The sequence below is a fragment of the Pteropus medius genome, unplaced genomic scaffold (assembly GCF_902729225.1).
Source record: "Pteropus medius unplaced genomic scaffold, Ma_sr-lr_union100, whole genome shotgun sequence".
Taxonomy (NCBI): domain Eukaryota; kingdom Metazoa; phylum Chordata; class Mammalia; order Chiroptera; family Pteropodidae; genus Pteropus; species Pteropus medius.
The window spans coordinates 2114606-2130157 of record NW_024354501.1 but is presented as its reverse complement, the minus strand read 5'-3'; the positions used below and the strand labels follow the sequence as shown (position 1 = coordinate 2130157).

Below are 15552 nucleotides of genomic sequence, written 5' to 3'. Positions count from 1 at the left end.
TCCTCTTGTGGCGCTGTTTTTCTGTGTCTTTTTTTTTTTTGGTAGTACTTATTGATCATCCAGTTCTCCCCCAGACTGTAAGCGCCGTGAGAGCAAAGGTCATGCTGGCTGTGTCCTGTCCCTCGCAGAGCGTGTCCCCGTGGCTGGCACCCGGCGAGCGCCGGGCGGGGCCTGGGCCCCGGCGCATGGTCGCCTCTGCCTGCCGGGCGCCTCGCCCCGGCCTCACTCGCCAGCGCCAGGCCCGTTCTCCGCCTCAGAGGCCGGGCCCCAGCCGGGAATCCAGGCCGGACCCGGCTTTCAGCTCCCCGTGCTGGCCTGTCACCGTGCTTGCAGCTCGCTCTCACGCGTCTGCCGGTCATCTCCTCAATGTCCGGTGTCCCTCCTGGGCTGCAGTCACCCTTTTTTTTTTTTTTGCCATTGCTCGCTTGCTGGTGACAGCGAGCTCCGCCTGGAGACCCCCAGGGCCGGCTGGCTCTGCTTTCCTGAAGGGGACGCAGCCGCCGGAGGAGCCCGCTCCCGCCCCACGGCCCCTCGGTCCTGGGGGTCTTGCTTCGGGTCTTTCCTCGGTCAGTAATTAATTTCTAGTCCCCTCCAGTTGCCGTCCGCTGACCGTGTCCCCTGTTGCTTAATGAACGCGAGTGCTCTCCCCACGTGTGCGTGGGCCGTTTCCGTACCCGCTGTTCGCCCGTCGCTCCTGGGGTGGGAATTCTTGGCGTGTTCTGAGGATGGATGCCGAGCCAGGTGCATACGTGTTATCAGGTGACTTTGATAACCCAGCTTTACGTGAAAATAAATCGCATTGTTTCTCGGTCGTGTATGGGGAATCTTAAGTTTTCACCTAAATGGCACATTTCCTTCTGTCTCGTGGAACCTGGACCACTGCCACCTCAGTGGTCGGGTCGTCAGCCGCAGGGTGCCTGGTCCTGGAGCCAGGAGAAGGCCCCTGAGCGAGAGTGCCCAGGCCAGGCTGAGCAGTTGAAGCGTAGCTTGTCACCTTTTCACTTACGCATTTCGTGATTTGCTGAAAGCAGTTTTATGAGCGAGGCGGAGCGGGGAGGCTGGCGGCGAAGCGGCGTGGCTCGCGAGCCGCACGTGTGGTCTGTTTGCCATCGCTTTCTCGTGCGAGCATCGCGCTTTTTGATATTTCTTATTTAGAAACTAAAAATACATTTTAACCTTCCCCAGCTCCTTCAGTGGTCAGTTGCTGCGTCGTGATGCACTTAGGTTCTTTCTTCCCGTTTGTACTCTGTGCCGGCTCGCCCACCCCTTGGTTCGTTTTAATGGTGTTTTTTGTTTGTTGGTTTGGTTTGGTTTTTGATACGTGAAGGACGTGCATTGTGAAACAGTTCTCTGGTTCTAAGAGTCAGAGCAACTCAGAATGATACACTCGGAAATCCCACTCCCTCGGCATCCGGCTGTCTGATCCCCTGTTCCCTTCCGTCCTGGAAGACCGAGAGGTGTCCATCCGTCTTCGGCCATTAGAAAATGGCTGGAAAGTAGTATCTGTACCTGTCCCTGGTGAGAATTCTTCAGTGTTTAATGTACATGTCATGGTCACTTATTTAACTTGCTATTCTTTCATTTCGATCCCAGGACAGTGGTAAATATAGCGATTTCTCTGTGAACTTATATTTTAAACAAATCTCTAGCTTTGATAAAAAGAATTCCAGGTCCACTTATGTCTTTCTTCCGACTCTTAATATTTTGTAATTATATCCATCTCATGCTTTGTTTTCTAAATGTCAGCTCAGGAGTGAGCACAGTAACATATTTGAAAATTTAGCTGGTGTTGAGTATAGTGGGGTGTCGGATGCTAAACTTACTCTCTGCCGAGGCTGTCATCCTACAGTTGCTATGCTCTTATTTTGATCATTGTTTTAATTCTGTCTAGTGAGTTTTTGTTTTTGAGAAGTGGTTGAATCCATAAGTGTCTCTTTCAGGATCTCTCTTCATTTGACTTTAGTTGGTTTTTTTGTTTGTTTGTTTGTTTGTTTTTATTGCCTCTTGGACATCTCCACTTTGAGAGTTCATATGACAGCCCTTCAGATAAATCCAAATGTATATATCCCCACCTTTTAACACTGTGCTTGGACATAGCGGTGATCACAAATTGCAGTTAAATGAAGGTCGTGGACAGGCAGGGGTCACCTGTTCGATTTGCTTGAACTTAGGTTGTAGTTCCTAAGTTCCTGGCTCTGCCTCATCTCAGTGGGTGATCTTGCTTTCTATTTTTGATGGAGAAAAGCTCAAAACAAAACAAAGCTGCTTTGGAGAGCAGAATTCGGAAAAAGCTTTCTGCAGCGGCCGTGCTGACGGAAGGGACCCAGAGAGAGCTTTCTCACGGAGTCGCTCGTCGAGACGCCTGCTCGCCGTCTCCACTCCTCCTGACTTGCACTGCGACTCTCTACCTGGCCTCCGGGCCTCAGATGCGTCTTCCACACCGCAGCCTCCAGGACGAGTTCCGACTGGACCTTCCGGTTGCCCTAGCTGTTTCCCCGCTGAGTTCAGTATCCCCAGGCCTGATGTGATGACGCTCCCAGCTTCTCTCCACCCTGTCCCTGTCCCACGCGTCCCGCGATTCAGCCTGTCAGCGCCGGCCTCCCGTGCGGCATCGGCTGCGTGCCGACGTGCTGGTCCCCTCCAGAATCCCCCATCCCCCGACCCCCGCTTCTCCTGGTCTTCCTGCAAGCTCGAGCTCCAGCGCCAGGGGACTCAGTCTCCAGTCTGCATAGTGGGTGGAGCCCTCCCCCCACGACCGTACCCCATGTGCCTCTATGTGGTGTCCAGGCCGCCCCCTCGATCCCCTTGGGAGGGAGAGGGACCTGTTTTTGGCCTCCACAGCACTTAGCACTTCTGATAAATGTCTGTCGAATGAATGGGCGCGTAAACGAGGGGGCATTTTTAAACGATGGCCACGGGGGCGGCGTGTGCGCCTGCGTATGGCGCTGACGTCCGGGCGCCGGGAGTTCCCCTCGTTCGGGGCACGCGCGCCGTTCCATCGGGGTTTGGGCTTGTCCCCGTTCTGCGCCGGCAGATCGCGCGTCCTCCTGCGTCTTCTGCATCGGATGTACCGTCAGCCCAGAAGGGACAGTGGAACTGCCCGAAACTGGGCCCCGAGGCCGGGGCAGGAAGCCCCTCCCGCGCTGGTGGCCTGAGGAGCGTCTCCGCCAGCTGCAGCCGAGAACAAAGAGCCAGACAGACGGGGCCGATTCTGAAGGGCAGCGTTTCGCCTCTTCAGAAACTGTGGCTCCCGTCGTGGCGACCGACTTGGAGGTGTCCGCAGAGGCGGGACCCACGGCCCTCGCGTCGGGCCCTGCGGGGCGGGGGTCGGGTGCTAGTTGGCCATCACAGGAGTTACAGCCGAAGGGAACCGCGGAGCCCGAAAGTTTCCTCTGGTTCCCTGACTTTATAAGGGAGGAAAACTGAGGTCACCGACCTTGTTGGTGGCAGCTTCGGGCTCTGGTGTCAGGATTTCTGGCCTGGTCCGTTTTGTCGCGCGGCATTGAGAGTTACTCGGGAGCGGTCGCGCCGGGTCCGCGCTCAGACATACGGCGCTTTGCCTTGGTGTCCCCCAACCTCCGGGCTTCGAATGACCGGAGCGTCGTGCAGGTTTCTGAGACCGACTGCGAGGAGCCGCTGCGCCCCCCGCCGTGTGTGACTGGTTTCGAATACAGCAGAGTGGGAAGAATTGCACGGTGGGTGCGTGAACCCGACAGGCAGGAGGCTCTGGCTCCGGCGCACGGCCGCTCGGCTGCTCGGCCCTGGCGCGCGCAGCCCTCTGTGCCACCCGCGGCCGGGCGAGCCAAAGGCAGAGCCCCGGTTTAGACGGGGACGGCGTGTGTACCGGGTTGGGGGCCTGTCCGGCGGCGCGTGCCCACGCCCGGCGGGGATGACTCGGTGCCGCGCGCGGGGCAGGAGCCTGCCCGCCGCTTTCGGTGTCCGCTCCTCCGGGGCCCGTCACCCCCGGCGCTGGCCGCGATGTGAACTCGGATCCCTCCGAAGAGGGAGCGAACCGATTTTGATGAGAACGCTGACAGCAGTTGTTTTACTGCTTTTATTCCCCCCTCAGCTTCTACAAACAAAATAACTTACATTTCTCTAAGTCGCTCCTCGCTGATGCGTGGCCCCTCCTAACGGGACAGCTTTCTGTCCTTAACGAGGAAGCTGAGTCATTTCTTAAATATGATTTGGTTTTTCTAAAAGCTAAGTTAGAAACATATTTGAAGTCTTAAGTGGGATTTGGTGAACGTGGTTTAAGACACTTCGGCGGTGTATGGTGACTGGGACGGAGCAAGGCAAGCGAAAAGGTAACATTCCTAATGGAAAAATGTCACCCGTACTCCCTTTGCTTGGAGGGTGATCAGTGTCAAAAATCGGGTTCCGTGTGTCCTTCGAGCCTCTTCCCAGTCGTGTGTAAACACTTGGGTGACTCACGAGCTCCTCGTGACCTGTGTTAACGCGGAAGGCGTCTCCGTGCGTGGCGAATATTCTTTCACGACGTGGAAAGGCGTGCGGAACATGGCAGGCTCTGTCAAATGAGGGGCTCATCGGGCTGGCGCCCACTCCCAGACCGTGGCAGTGGCAGTGGCAGTGGCCGTGGCCCCCGAGCGGCGAGATCAGCGGGGCTGCGCGCGGAGCCCGCACTTGCGTGTCAGCGAGTCCGCCCGGCAGACATTTTTGTCCTGCACGTTCAAAGCAGGACCCTCGATGTTCAGCAGAACCGCTTCCGCCACCCTCGCTCCACGCCATCGAAGGGGTTTCTCTTCAGTCCATTACATTCTGGCCAATTTTTGTTAAAAAACCAACAAAACAGCGTTGTTTCCGGCAGAGGTCCCCTGAGAGGGAGGTTTCGCTGTGCCCGTGGAAGGTCGAAGCGGCGCGGGGAGCTCGCGGCCCCGGTCTGCGGGATGGACAGGGACCCTTTCTCCCCTCGCTCGTTCGTGCGCGGGAAGGTGGACCCAGCGGCTTTCGGCACAGGGCTTCGCTTTCCCAGGTGGCACCGCTCCTCAGGTGCAGTTGCGGCGGGAAGGAGAAGCGGCCCCTGGCACCTGGATGGGCCTCGCGATGCTGCTGCCAGCGGTGTGGATGCAGCCGCGTCTCCTCGGGAAATGGCCGTTTGTAACAGTGGGTGCCGAGTCCCGTCCTGGGAACGCCGTGCTCAGCCTTCTCCCCGGCACCCTAACTTTGGTTAACTCTGAAAAGGCCTTGAAAGCAGTTCTGTTTGTAAACATCTCCCTTCGGGAGCCCCAGTTCCACGAAGTGGTAACAGTCAGAGACCGAATTCCTTTAAGCCTCCAAGAGCAGTCACCCCATTTATATTTATTTCGAGTTTGTTAGTGCTCGTCCCTTGGATAGGAATTTCTCTCTCTCTCTCTCTCTCTCTCTCTCTGCTAAGTGTTTCTTGACAGATGGACCAGAGCCACACACTGTGGTTCGAGTTGTCCCTTTACTGGAGCCTGCAGTGCTCTTATTTTATGGTGATTCTTGGGGTGCGGGGGGAGTCGTTCGCTTTTCGTGTGTGTTTGTGTGCAGCAGGGTACTTACTGGCAAAGCCATTTTTTCCTTCGGGTTGTAAACAAAGCTTGAAAAGACAGCCCGGCGGCAAAACTGCGGACAGGTGGCGAGTGGTGTTTAACAGTGACATTGAAGCGCCGGGTGAACAAACCTATCCCACGGTCCCATCTGGTTCCCTGTGGCGTGTCTATTTGTAATTACCGAGGTCAGAGGCCTGCCTTCCCCCGGCACATGGAATGCAGAGGGACGCTTCAAATGTTTCATGTGTCCTTAGCTGTCGTAAAGTAAGGCCGTCCCAACTTTTATTCTTCTCTATCTGTTGTTAAGTGTAAAGTTGAAGAAGTAACTGGAATCCTGGCAAGAAATGAATAGAGCGCGGCCTCTGTCCAGACCAAGTCAAAAAACAAAGGAAGTTCCTGTGTGTCGCTTCCTGTCTCTTACGGCAGAAACAAAGGCAGAAAAACCTTCCATGGGCATCAAGCTCCCTCCAGAGCCCCTCGTCCTGATAGTATGAGTTTCGGGATTTCAGGGCGCTGAACTGTGTGCTGGATGTTCTCACTCACTTTATTAAAGGCGTTTTCTTAACAGATAAGTGACTTTGTTTTTTTTTCTCCTTTATCAGAACACGGCAATGGAGGAAACGGCTATATGGGAGCAGCACACGGTGACGCTGCACAGGGTAGGTTTCTGCTGCGGTGAGTAACGTGCGTGTGACTCCGGATACGGGCAGCTCCGGAGAACAATGGAGAGAAGCCAGATGTCAGGAAGCCGGAAGAGAGGGGAGAGCTTTTCTATATCCCTCTGTTTAAAATTAGAACTGCAATAAATTCTTCATTAAGGTCAGGAGGGAACACGATTACTTTTTCATATAGCCTTTTGGTGGTTATTTGTAATATTTGCCGTTCTTACTCTTGACTTAAGAAATGAACTGATTTAGTTTTGACAGTGTAATCAGAGATACTGTACGTCGCGTGAGTTGTAAAGTGCTTCAACTTTTCTGAACACGTGAGCCGGTACCGCAGGCTCGGGGTTAAAATTACACGGGTCGTGGGGGCCACGAAATCTGACAAGATGCTCGCTGACTTGACGCTGGCGGATCCAAGCTCCTGCTTAGCGGTCGCCGTGGGCAGAGAGCGGAGGCGGCAAGCCGGCCGGGAGGGAGCTTCGGCGGCAGCGGGGTTGCCCTGCATTTGAACCCCGGCTCTGCCTCCCCCTTTAGAAATGGGCGGGCAGCCTGCCCCCTTCTCCAGCCGTGGTGTCCCAAGGTTTAAAACGGGGCTCAAGGCACCCGCGGATGCCGGGGGGGGGCAAGTTCCTCCATGATTCTCCCCGAGTCCCCGAGTCCCGCTCCCCTTAGGGAGTGAATCGGAAGAGGCTGGGGAGTCTTTACCTGCCGTCACTCACCCTCCCTGCCCGCTCTGCACGGCCCTGGGAACAGGAAGGGGAAGAGCTTGTCCCCAAAGCCAGCCCCAATCCTCTCGGGAACGTGTGCCTGTGCACACAGTAGGACACGGGCAGGTCAGTTACCGCAAAGCGATTCCTGGGAAGATGTAGTAGACACCTCTGTTTCCCTGAATGGTAAATCGTTAAGTGATCCGAAACTGCTCATTCATAAAGCTGAAATACGGCTTCCGTTCGTTTGAAAAGGTAGCATATTTCAATCAGATTAAACATGTGAAATCACTTCATACCTCATGATTGTTTTTCATTAGCTGGTCGTGATGTAATAATCTGGTATTATTTTACCACGTGACATTGATTTTCTGAACACCAGTACTGTTCTCATTGGTATGATTTCCACACAGTGAAGGTCATCCTCCGTGCACAGTGCTGAGTTTGACAGACCTGTGTAGTCACACAGCCGCCACCACAGTCAAAGTACAGAGCGGTCCCCCACCCTGAGACGTCCCTGTGGGCCCACCGCAGTCGGCCCTGAGCCCTCACCGCCCCCGCTTAGCTGCACTGATGTGTTTTCTGTCCCTGTGCAGAGCGTGTAGCCTTTCCCAGCATGTCACGTAGGTGAGCTCATGCGACGTGTAGCCTTCTGAGACCGCTTTCCCACACTCGGCCTTGAGGTTTCCCCTGAGGTTCCTGTATCAGTAGTTTTGTTTTGTTTTGTTTTGTTTTGGTTTGTTCTGTTCTGTCGTTAGTGCCTTCGTATTGCTGAGCAGCATTCCATTGTGTGACTGTGTTCATTTGCTTATCATTCCTTCTCCATTTTTGACACATTGGCTCGTCTCCAGTTTGGGGTGACTGAATCGATCTGCTCTGGCGTCCAGGTTTTCGTGTGAACTAACGTGACTCCTCTGAGTTTATCATTTTAAAAGAAAAATCGTTTTGGCTATTCTAGTTCCTTTGCCTTTCTGTATACGTTTGAGAATAAGTTTGTCAAATAAGAAACGTCTGCTGTGGTTGTACTGTTCCTGTGCTGTTTTTGTCCGGAGTCGACACAGGGAAGGCTGCTCGCCTCCAAGCCAGCCGTTGGGGAGAATCCGTTTCTGTGCGTTGTCTGGTACAGGTCACGTGTCGTTGGCGTTGTCTCTTCTTAAACGTTTGGTAGCGTTTCAGCCGGGCAGCCACCTGGCCCCGGAGTCTTCTCTGTGGAAGGCTCTTAGCTTTGGTCATCTGTGTCTTTCAAAGCGTCTGTCCCTTTCATCTGAGTAGTCAAATTTATGAACGTAAAATCATTAACAGTATTCTCTTCTTTTATAGTTCTAGGATCTGTAATGGGGTCCCTTTTTTTTTAAATGCCAGTTTATTTATTATTATTATTTTCATACCATATGTACACAAATTTTTTTAATGTTTATTTGTTTTCCCCCTTCCCTTCTGGTAACTGAGGCCTCTTTTTTCTTTCTGATGTTGATAATGTGTGTCAACTTTTATTTCTTGGTCTGTCTGGCGAGAGGTTTAACGGTTTCGATTGATCTTTTCAAAATACCAGCTTTCATTTTCATTGATGTTCTTTGTTTTCTATTTGATTGATTTCTGCTCATATTCCAACATTTCCTTCTGCTCATGTTGGGTTTGAATCGTTCTTTCTTTTTTATAATTTCTTAAAGAAGCTAGGTCATTTTGAGACCATAGGTGTAATTTGAGCGTTGTCACATTACATTTGTTTCTCCTAGTACCTTTTCATTTTTAAATAAACAAAATAAACTAAGACAAATGAGCTGACATGTGTTTCTCCTTTCTGCTATTTTGCCTGAGTTCGTTAGGAATTTGACATGAGGATCGAGTGGATTCTCCACAGACCCGAGTCTCGTGGCTTAGGCAAAGGAGGAAAAGATCTGGAGCGTTGCTAAAAGAGGCTGACGTTCCGAACGAGCGTCCCCTACGTCCTCCCAGCTCGTCACGGGTCACGGCCGGCACGTGCCTGGGCGGGTCCGAGAGCCCCCGGCTGGGGGCTGGGCGCTGGGCGCGAGTCTCCCCCGTGCTCCCCGTTCCCTTTTGTCACGAGCAGGGCGCCCGCCCAGGGCAGAGCCATCGGAAGATCCGTGCAGAGGAGACGAGTCCGCCGTTCGGAACTCTGTGGTTCTGTGTCAGCTGTTGTGCTGGGGACGCGGAGCTGGGTCGCCTCTGGGCCTCGTCAGAGAGACTGTGACAGAATGGAAGTCCGAACAGCCATCCCTCCAGGAATGTTTTTTTGAAGGTTTTTCAAAAATAGCCCTGTCCCCGCCAGCGTGATTCAGGGGACTTGATGGTCTGCGGCCGCGGCGGAGCCCTTCCAGACGCGCCATCTCCGGGCTTCTGAGTTGATCCAGAGTAACAGTTCGGCCGTCTAGAGCGGTGTCGGCCCACGTCCGCCGGGAAGAGACAGATGACAAATAATATTTTAGGCCTCGCGGGCCATAAATCTGTCAGGACGACGCAGCTCTGCATCGTGCTGCAGGAGCAGCCAGCGTCGCCACACGCGGCGTGGCTGGGTTCCAGTGGAGCTCTGTCTGCAGAGTGGGGGCCAGCGGGCCGTGCGGGCCGTGCGGGCCGTGCGGGGCGTGCGGGGTGTGCGGGCCATGCTGGCCGTGCGTCCGGCCACAGCTCCGGGGCGGCGCCACGCGGCCCTCCTGTGAAGCGTCTGATCCCCCCGACCGGGTTAGGGCCCACTGGCACTTCACAAGATGTCCCCATGCGAAGTGGCGGGCCCTGCCTCTGCGTCACATTTCTGAGATGTCGGCCGGAGTGGGGAGGTCACTCCGGAGGTGAGCAGGGGGCGTTGGCTGATGGCGGTAGTGCAGGTGGTGACCCGAGACCGGGCTCCTGGGCAGTGGCCTGCCGCGGACCTGCCTGCCGCGGGCCGCCAGGTGAGGGCAGCCCCCCGTCCTTGGCGTCTGGTGCTGGTCAGTTACCTGTCAGGTGGCGGTGACATCTTTTAAAAGATTAAAATCCTGTAGGTGCAAACGCAAGACGTCCTGCCGCTGCCGTCAGGAGAAATGCGTGACACGCTGCCACGTGGCGTCAGCCCTGTCCGCCTTCTCAGAGGGCGCGGTCTTCCCCTGACAGCGCGGGGAGCTCCAGAAGCTCTGTCGTTCTTCAGGGCTCGGTGACTTGGGGCGCACTCCCTGGAGCTACGTCAGAGATCACACGAGGCAGGACTCCCGGCCTGGTGGACTTCTGCGTCCCCCGTCCTCAGCGACAGATGAGTGCACGTACCTCGGGTCGTCTGCCCCGCCTCCTGCTGCGCCATTTCCCCGAGGGTAGGGAATCGTAATTTTCCGTCCCCTGAGCTTGGTACTCAGTTCACAGCCCCGCGCAGCCCGATTCCCCCGTCGGCCCGTGCGGCAGCCCGTCCGGTAGCAAAATGACGCGCAGCACGCGCGTGGCTCAGGACGCTCCTGTCTGCACAGCGACAGTGCCAGGTACAGGGAAGGTTAACTTCGTAACGGAGCTGCTCCTGCTCGGCACGTCCAGATCGTCACTTACAACATGCGGTCGGTGTTCTGGAAGGTGCCGCGCCATCCTTCGCACGCAGAGTCTCGCAGACCCGCTGCGCACGCACGGGAGCGCACGGCACCTGCGTTTGCGGGTCTGACAGCTGTTGCCGGCCCATGCACCGCTTGAGAGGGCGTTGCGTCCACAGCGTCCTGCGTCGCAGCCCTCGGCCACTGCGACACACACCCTCCGTCTGGCATCAGGCCTTCTCTGTCGGAAGATGCGTGTGTTTCTCTAGTTCTTCGAGAAATGAAGTCGATCCTCAGGAAGGAGCTGGGCATCTCTGCTTACGTTCCGTACACGCTCTTTAGATTTCAAATGAAATCTGGAAGGAGCGTTACGTGCTGAGTCCAAAGATGAGTTCGAGTCCTTGCTCTCTCGGGCCATTTCTAGAGCTTTCTGCAACTCAGTGTACTCGGTGCCGGCGTTAACACCCGTTCACCGAGGGTTAAATTAAGCGAAGAACGCGCAGCATTCACAGTGCGCCCTTCGGGGGACCCTGGGCCTTCCCCGCGTGCTCCCCCGGGCGGAGCGGCCGCCTCGTTTCTGTCACACGCCGGTTGGAGCAACTCCAGTTACATAGGGTTCTTCCCGCCCGTTTCCTTGGAACAGCTTTATTGGAACATAATTCCCGTATCATAAAGTCGCCCTTGAAGATGTACCATTCGGTGTTTGTGTTTTCACGGTTACGCAGCCATCGACCACGCTTTTACAACATTTTGTCACCCTAAAGAGACATTCGGTCCCCTGTAGCCACCACGCCTCGGTGCCCCAGCCCCGAGCAACCACTAATCTCCTTTCTGAGTGTTCGCCTGCTCTGACCACGTCACATAAATGGAACCCGACAATCTGCGGTCCCTCGCGACTGGCGTCTCTCACTCAGTACAGGTGTCCCCCGCTTCCCGACAGTTCGCTTTACGCCCCTCACTTTTAAGAAAGACCTACATCGTGCCTGTGTTTGCTTCCCAGAAGAAACCAAAGAGGATTTTCGCTTTAAAGAGAGATGGGGAAAAGTGAAGAAAGCGCCCGGCATCTGTTTGCCGCTGTGTCACAGAGTCACTCAAACCCTTCTTATCTGGACGAGGGCCTTCAGGTCCCCAGGGGTCCCGCGTGAGTCTTACCGGGCGAGCAGTAGGGCTCGTGGGGCCCGCGGCCTTCTGACTTCGTCAAGAGAAAGGGAGCTGGAGCGAAGCGTTGCCCAGGGTCCCCTTGGCTGTGAAATGCTCGATGCCGGGTCCGCCGCGCACACGGCAAGGACAGGTCTCACGGCCTTGACCTGTGCGGCGCTTGGAAGCTTGAGGGGGAGAGGTCATCCGCAGCTGGTGAGGGAACAGGACTGTTCGCTGGCCGCAGGGATTTGCACGGAAAAATGGGAGAGGAAACAGGCGCTGAGAAGGGTCTGGAGAAGAGGCGGTGCACACGTCTCTGCAACCGGATCCACTCTCCAGAACTTTTCTCCTTTTTTCTTTCTTTTGGTTTTAAATAAGGCATCAGGAAACGCTTTAACGCGAGTGGGCAGATCTCCGTCAAAGGCCAGCTAGTAAACGGTGGCCGCTTCGTGGGCGTGACGCCTCGGTCCCGGCCGTGAGTAATGACGTGCGCGGGCGTGGGCATGGCTCGTGTCTGGTAAAACTGACCGCGAGGCGAGTGTTCCTGCGGGGCAGAGGCAGGAACACGTAAGTTCCTGCTGCTCACAGCTGCTCAGTGGTCTCAGAAAGGTGACATGCGGTGAAATGCAAAGCCTGCGACGCTCCTCCTTCTGCTCAGAAGTATGACCGTGTGCGCACACGCAAACAGATGAGATCACACCCTGCCGCTCTCGACCACTCCCCCGCCACCGTAATAAAGCATAATCTGGGACGTTTTCTCATGTAAACTTAAAAGTGGACCATCTTTGGACACACCGAGAAATTCGTAGGGCAAGGGCGTTGGAGAGAACAAATGGGCTGTTCTGCATTTCTCCAGAAAGCCCCTTGGGAAGGCACGCGTCCAGCACAGAGCAGACGATGGCCTCGGATGAATGCTCATCCCGTCACTATCAGTTTCGATTGCTGGAAACAGTATTAAACATTTTTTTACACGTGCTAGTCCCGTTCCTCTCCCCATTTAAAAAAGCGGGTTCACTGCGTCTGCATCATGAGTTTGTTACGTGAGTCATTTCACCCTCGAATCCTCACTTAATCTTTTTTCTCTAAGTGAACATTCGCCACTTCCCAGCGTTCCTCCTGCGTGTCTGGGCACTTTGACTGTCAGCGCATCGCTGTCCGTGAGATTCCTCAGGCCGGGATCGTGGAAACGTCCCCGTGTCCCGGCTCGTGGGTCTGTGCCTGTTTACACGTGGAGCTCAGTCTTACTGGACGTGAAATCCTTGGCTCGCTGTTTCCCCCGTGTTGTCTTTGGCACAGCATGTGGCCGTCCAAGTGCGATAATCTCAGTTTCTTTTCCTTATAAGTCATGGGCTCTTTCTGCCGAGATGCCAGAGAATCTTTCCTTCAAATCTAGTCTTTTTCTTTGAATTTATCTTGGTGTCCGTCCCTCTGAGCTGCCATTCTCCGATAACCCTCAGACACCTGCAGTACCGTGTGTCCTCTGAGTGTGTAGTCACTAGTAAATATGGGGAGAGCTTTTTTTTTAATTAAAGTTTTTGCTGCGTTTTCCCTTAGTTTGGTTTAGGTTTTAAGCGACTCCCCCTCTCCATGTGCCGTATCTTGTTTGTCCACGTATGTTCATTTGGTCTCGTGTTCCTATCTAAGCTGACGTTTGAACGTTTCTGATTAGCCCTTGGATTCCGTTGATCGGTCCCTGAGGTTTTCTGGTTCTTTCTTATGCCTTTGCGTTCGTTTCGCTGGCGTAGCCGTCGGGGAAGCTCGTGGCCTCAGGCGTTCACCTCCCGTCGGGACGTCGCGCTGTCGCCTGTTAGCTTCATAGTAAATTTGTAAGGGATTCGATCCTCGTTTGGTGGTTTTTGTTTTTTTTGCTTATCTTTATGTGAAATTAGTGTCTGGGTTTTTAGATATCGGCTTAGTGTCCTGTGTGTGAGCGTGAGTGTGAGGGCGCGAGCGTGTGAGCGTGTGTATGTGCACGTGCCACAAAACGACCCGTGTTTTCTGACGCCGCGCCCTTCGCGCGCTTTTCTCGGGACCTTCTCTTTCCTTCGCCTCTGTTGTCCCTGTGTCACCGAGGTTTCCCTCCTTCCTGCCAGCCGGCTCTCCACGGCGTGGGGCGTGTCCCAGCGGGGCCCGGGGTGAGAGTCCCTCCGCACAGTGCCCACCTGCTCCCGCTGCCCGCCAGCTCGGCCCGCCGATCCTTCCAGTGCGCGCCTGTTGTGTTTCTATTGGGAGGTCAGGCAGGTTCGGAAACCGCGCTGCTCCCGATGCCGCGAAGTTGTCCAGAGCTCTGCGTGTTCAGTGCTCGAGTTAGTGCTGCTCTTTAAAAACAGACAACCCCGTAAAGGAGAGTGGGCTGAAAGTTCAGTCGGTCAGTTAAATGCACGTCCTTTGGTTCACTAACGTTGATGACGCGCTTCGTGCCGGGCCCCTGCAGGGTCATGCCGAGCTGGGACACGCACGTGCACAGGCGAGGCCCTCCCCGGTGGTCACTCTAGTGGCAGCGCCAGGGGTCACGGGTCAGGCAGGAGGGCGCGTGCCTGTGCTCTGGGAGCGGCCGGCGCGGGCCTCTTTCTGCGGAAGGCGGGCGGGTTTTATGAACGAGATGCCACTGAACCTGGCCTTGGAAGGGTGCGCAGAGGCTCGCCAGACACGGGGTGCCAGGCCCAGAGGAGACGCGAGTGCACAGCGTGATGGCGCCTGCGGCGCCTTATGAAGCAGGGCCCGCGGCTCAGGGTGGACAGCAGACACGGCGCCGGGAACAGGTGGCCCTGTGTTTCGGGGTACCGCACACGCAGGAACTGGGACCTACAGCGGGTGTTAAGCAGCCTTTCAAACATGATGGGGTGCCTCGCCGTGCAGTGAGGGGAGCCGAGGAAGACGAGACAGAGCGAAGGTAGCGGGAAGGGACAGCGAGGGTGGTCGAACCCTCGGCAGCTTTAGATGACGGCCCCGCCCTGGCACACGGAGCGTGACAGCTTCTCGGCCCCGGCCCCGGCCCTGGCCCCGGCAGGATTTCTTGGGGCCCTGAGCGCCTGCCATGTCCCTCACTCCGGTTTTTTTTTTATTGGTGTGGGGTAGGGGTTCGGACACCTGCAGGCACTTCTGACTGTCCCCCAGTGATTCTTCTCTGCAGCCCCGGTTAGGAGCCGCAGGCTTTTAGGGGGACGGACGCCAGCACCGATTCTGCGGGATGTCTTGCCCTCCTCGGCACAGCAGCTGCGTGGAAGCCGCGCGCGGGCCGGGCCGGGCCGGAGGCTCGCGCGTTCGCTGCAGCTGAAGACGAACTTGAACGTGCTCCCGAGTAAACCTGAAGAGAGCGCCTTCCCGTCTCCACCCTCCTCGTGGAACGTTCCTGGCGTTTTCCGCGTTTCTTTAATGTGTTTGTTTCTAATAGTCGAGTAAAATAATTAGCAAGGTGTGAGTAAACGCACAGGGAAAAGATTCGCCCCGCTCTTCCCAGAAGGGGAAGAGAGCAGAAGAACAGTGTCGCTGCCACGACCCCAGGCTGGCGGGGTCGGATTTTGATCGCGGGGCGCACCATGTGCCATGTGGAACCGTGTGCGTGCGTGTGTCCATGTCGTTGGAGACGCACGTGTCCGCGCACCTTCCAGGAGACCCACGTGCTGTGCGAGGGGCGGGCGCCACGGTGCTTTGGCGCGTTCCGTCCGCCCCTCTCCCCAGGGTCCTGGCGGGTGACGTGCCAGCGCCCGTTCTCCGCAGCCTCCCCGCAAGGGTCTCATCACAGCAAGGGTGTCGTCACGCTTTAATCCTGGCCCTTCTCCATGTGGGTTTAACTTACGTTTCTCATTATGAGTTTTAACATCTCGTGTTATCTTTTGTAAACTTTCATTTTTTGTTTTTATGCGGTAACCTGGGTTGTACTTCAGCAGCCGTCCGTACACAGTGCAGCGCTCAGCTCACCACCAAAAGTCTGGTTTCCACCTGTCACCATACACTTGACCCCCGTTACCCGTTTCGTGCTGCCCCACCCCCTTCCCCC

General features: G+C 55.7%; 1 protein-coding gene across 8 annotated transcripts in view; it reads left to right on the top strand.

Annotated features, from left to right (window-relative positions):
- TJP1 (tight junction protein 1) overlaps nt 1-15552 on the top strand; it is a 180770-nt gene that overhangs the window by 116609 nt on the left and 48609 nt on the right. For 7 of the 8 annotated variants that reach the window (XM_039853424.1, XM_039853425.1, XM_039853422.1 and 4 more), the window contains one exon: nt 6137-6193. In XM_039853424.1, coding sequence (XP_039709358.1) covers nt 6137-6193 — 57 coding nt within the window. Of the gene's footprint in view, nt 1-5968; nt 6023-6136; nt 6194-15552 lie in introns of those variants that run through there. The other variant, XM_039853427.1, reaches the window with a different exon arrangement.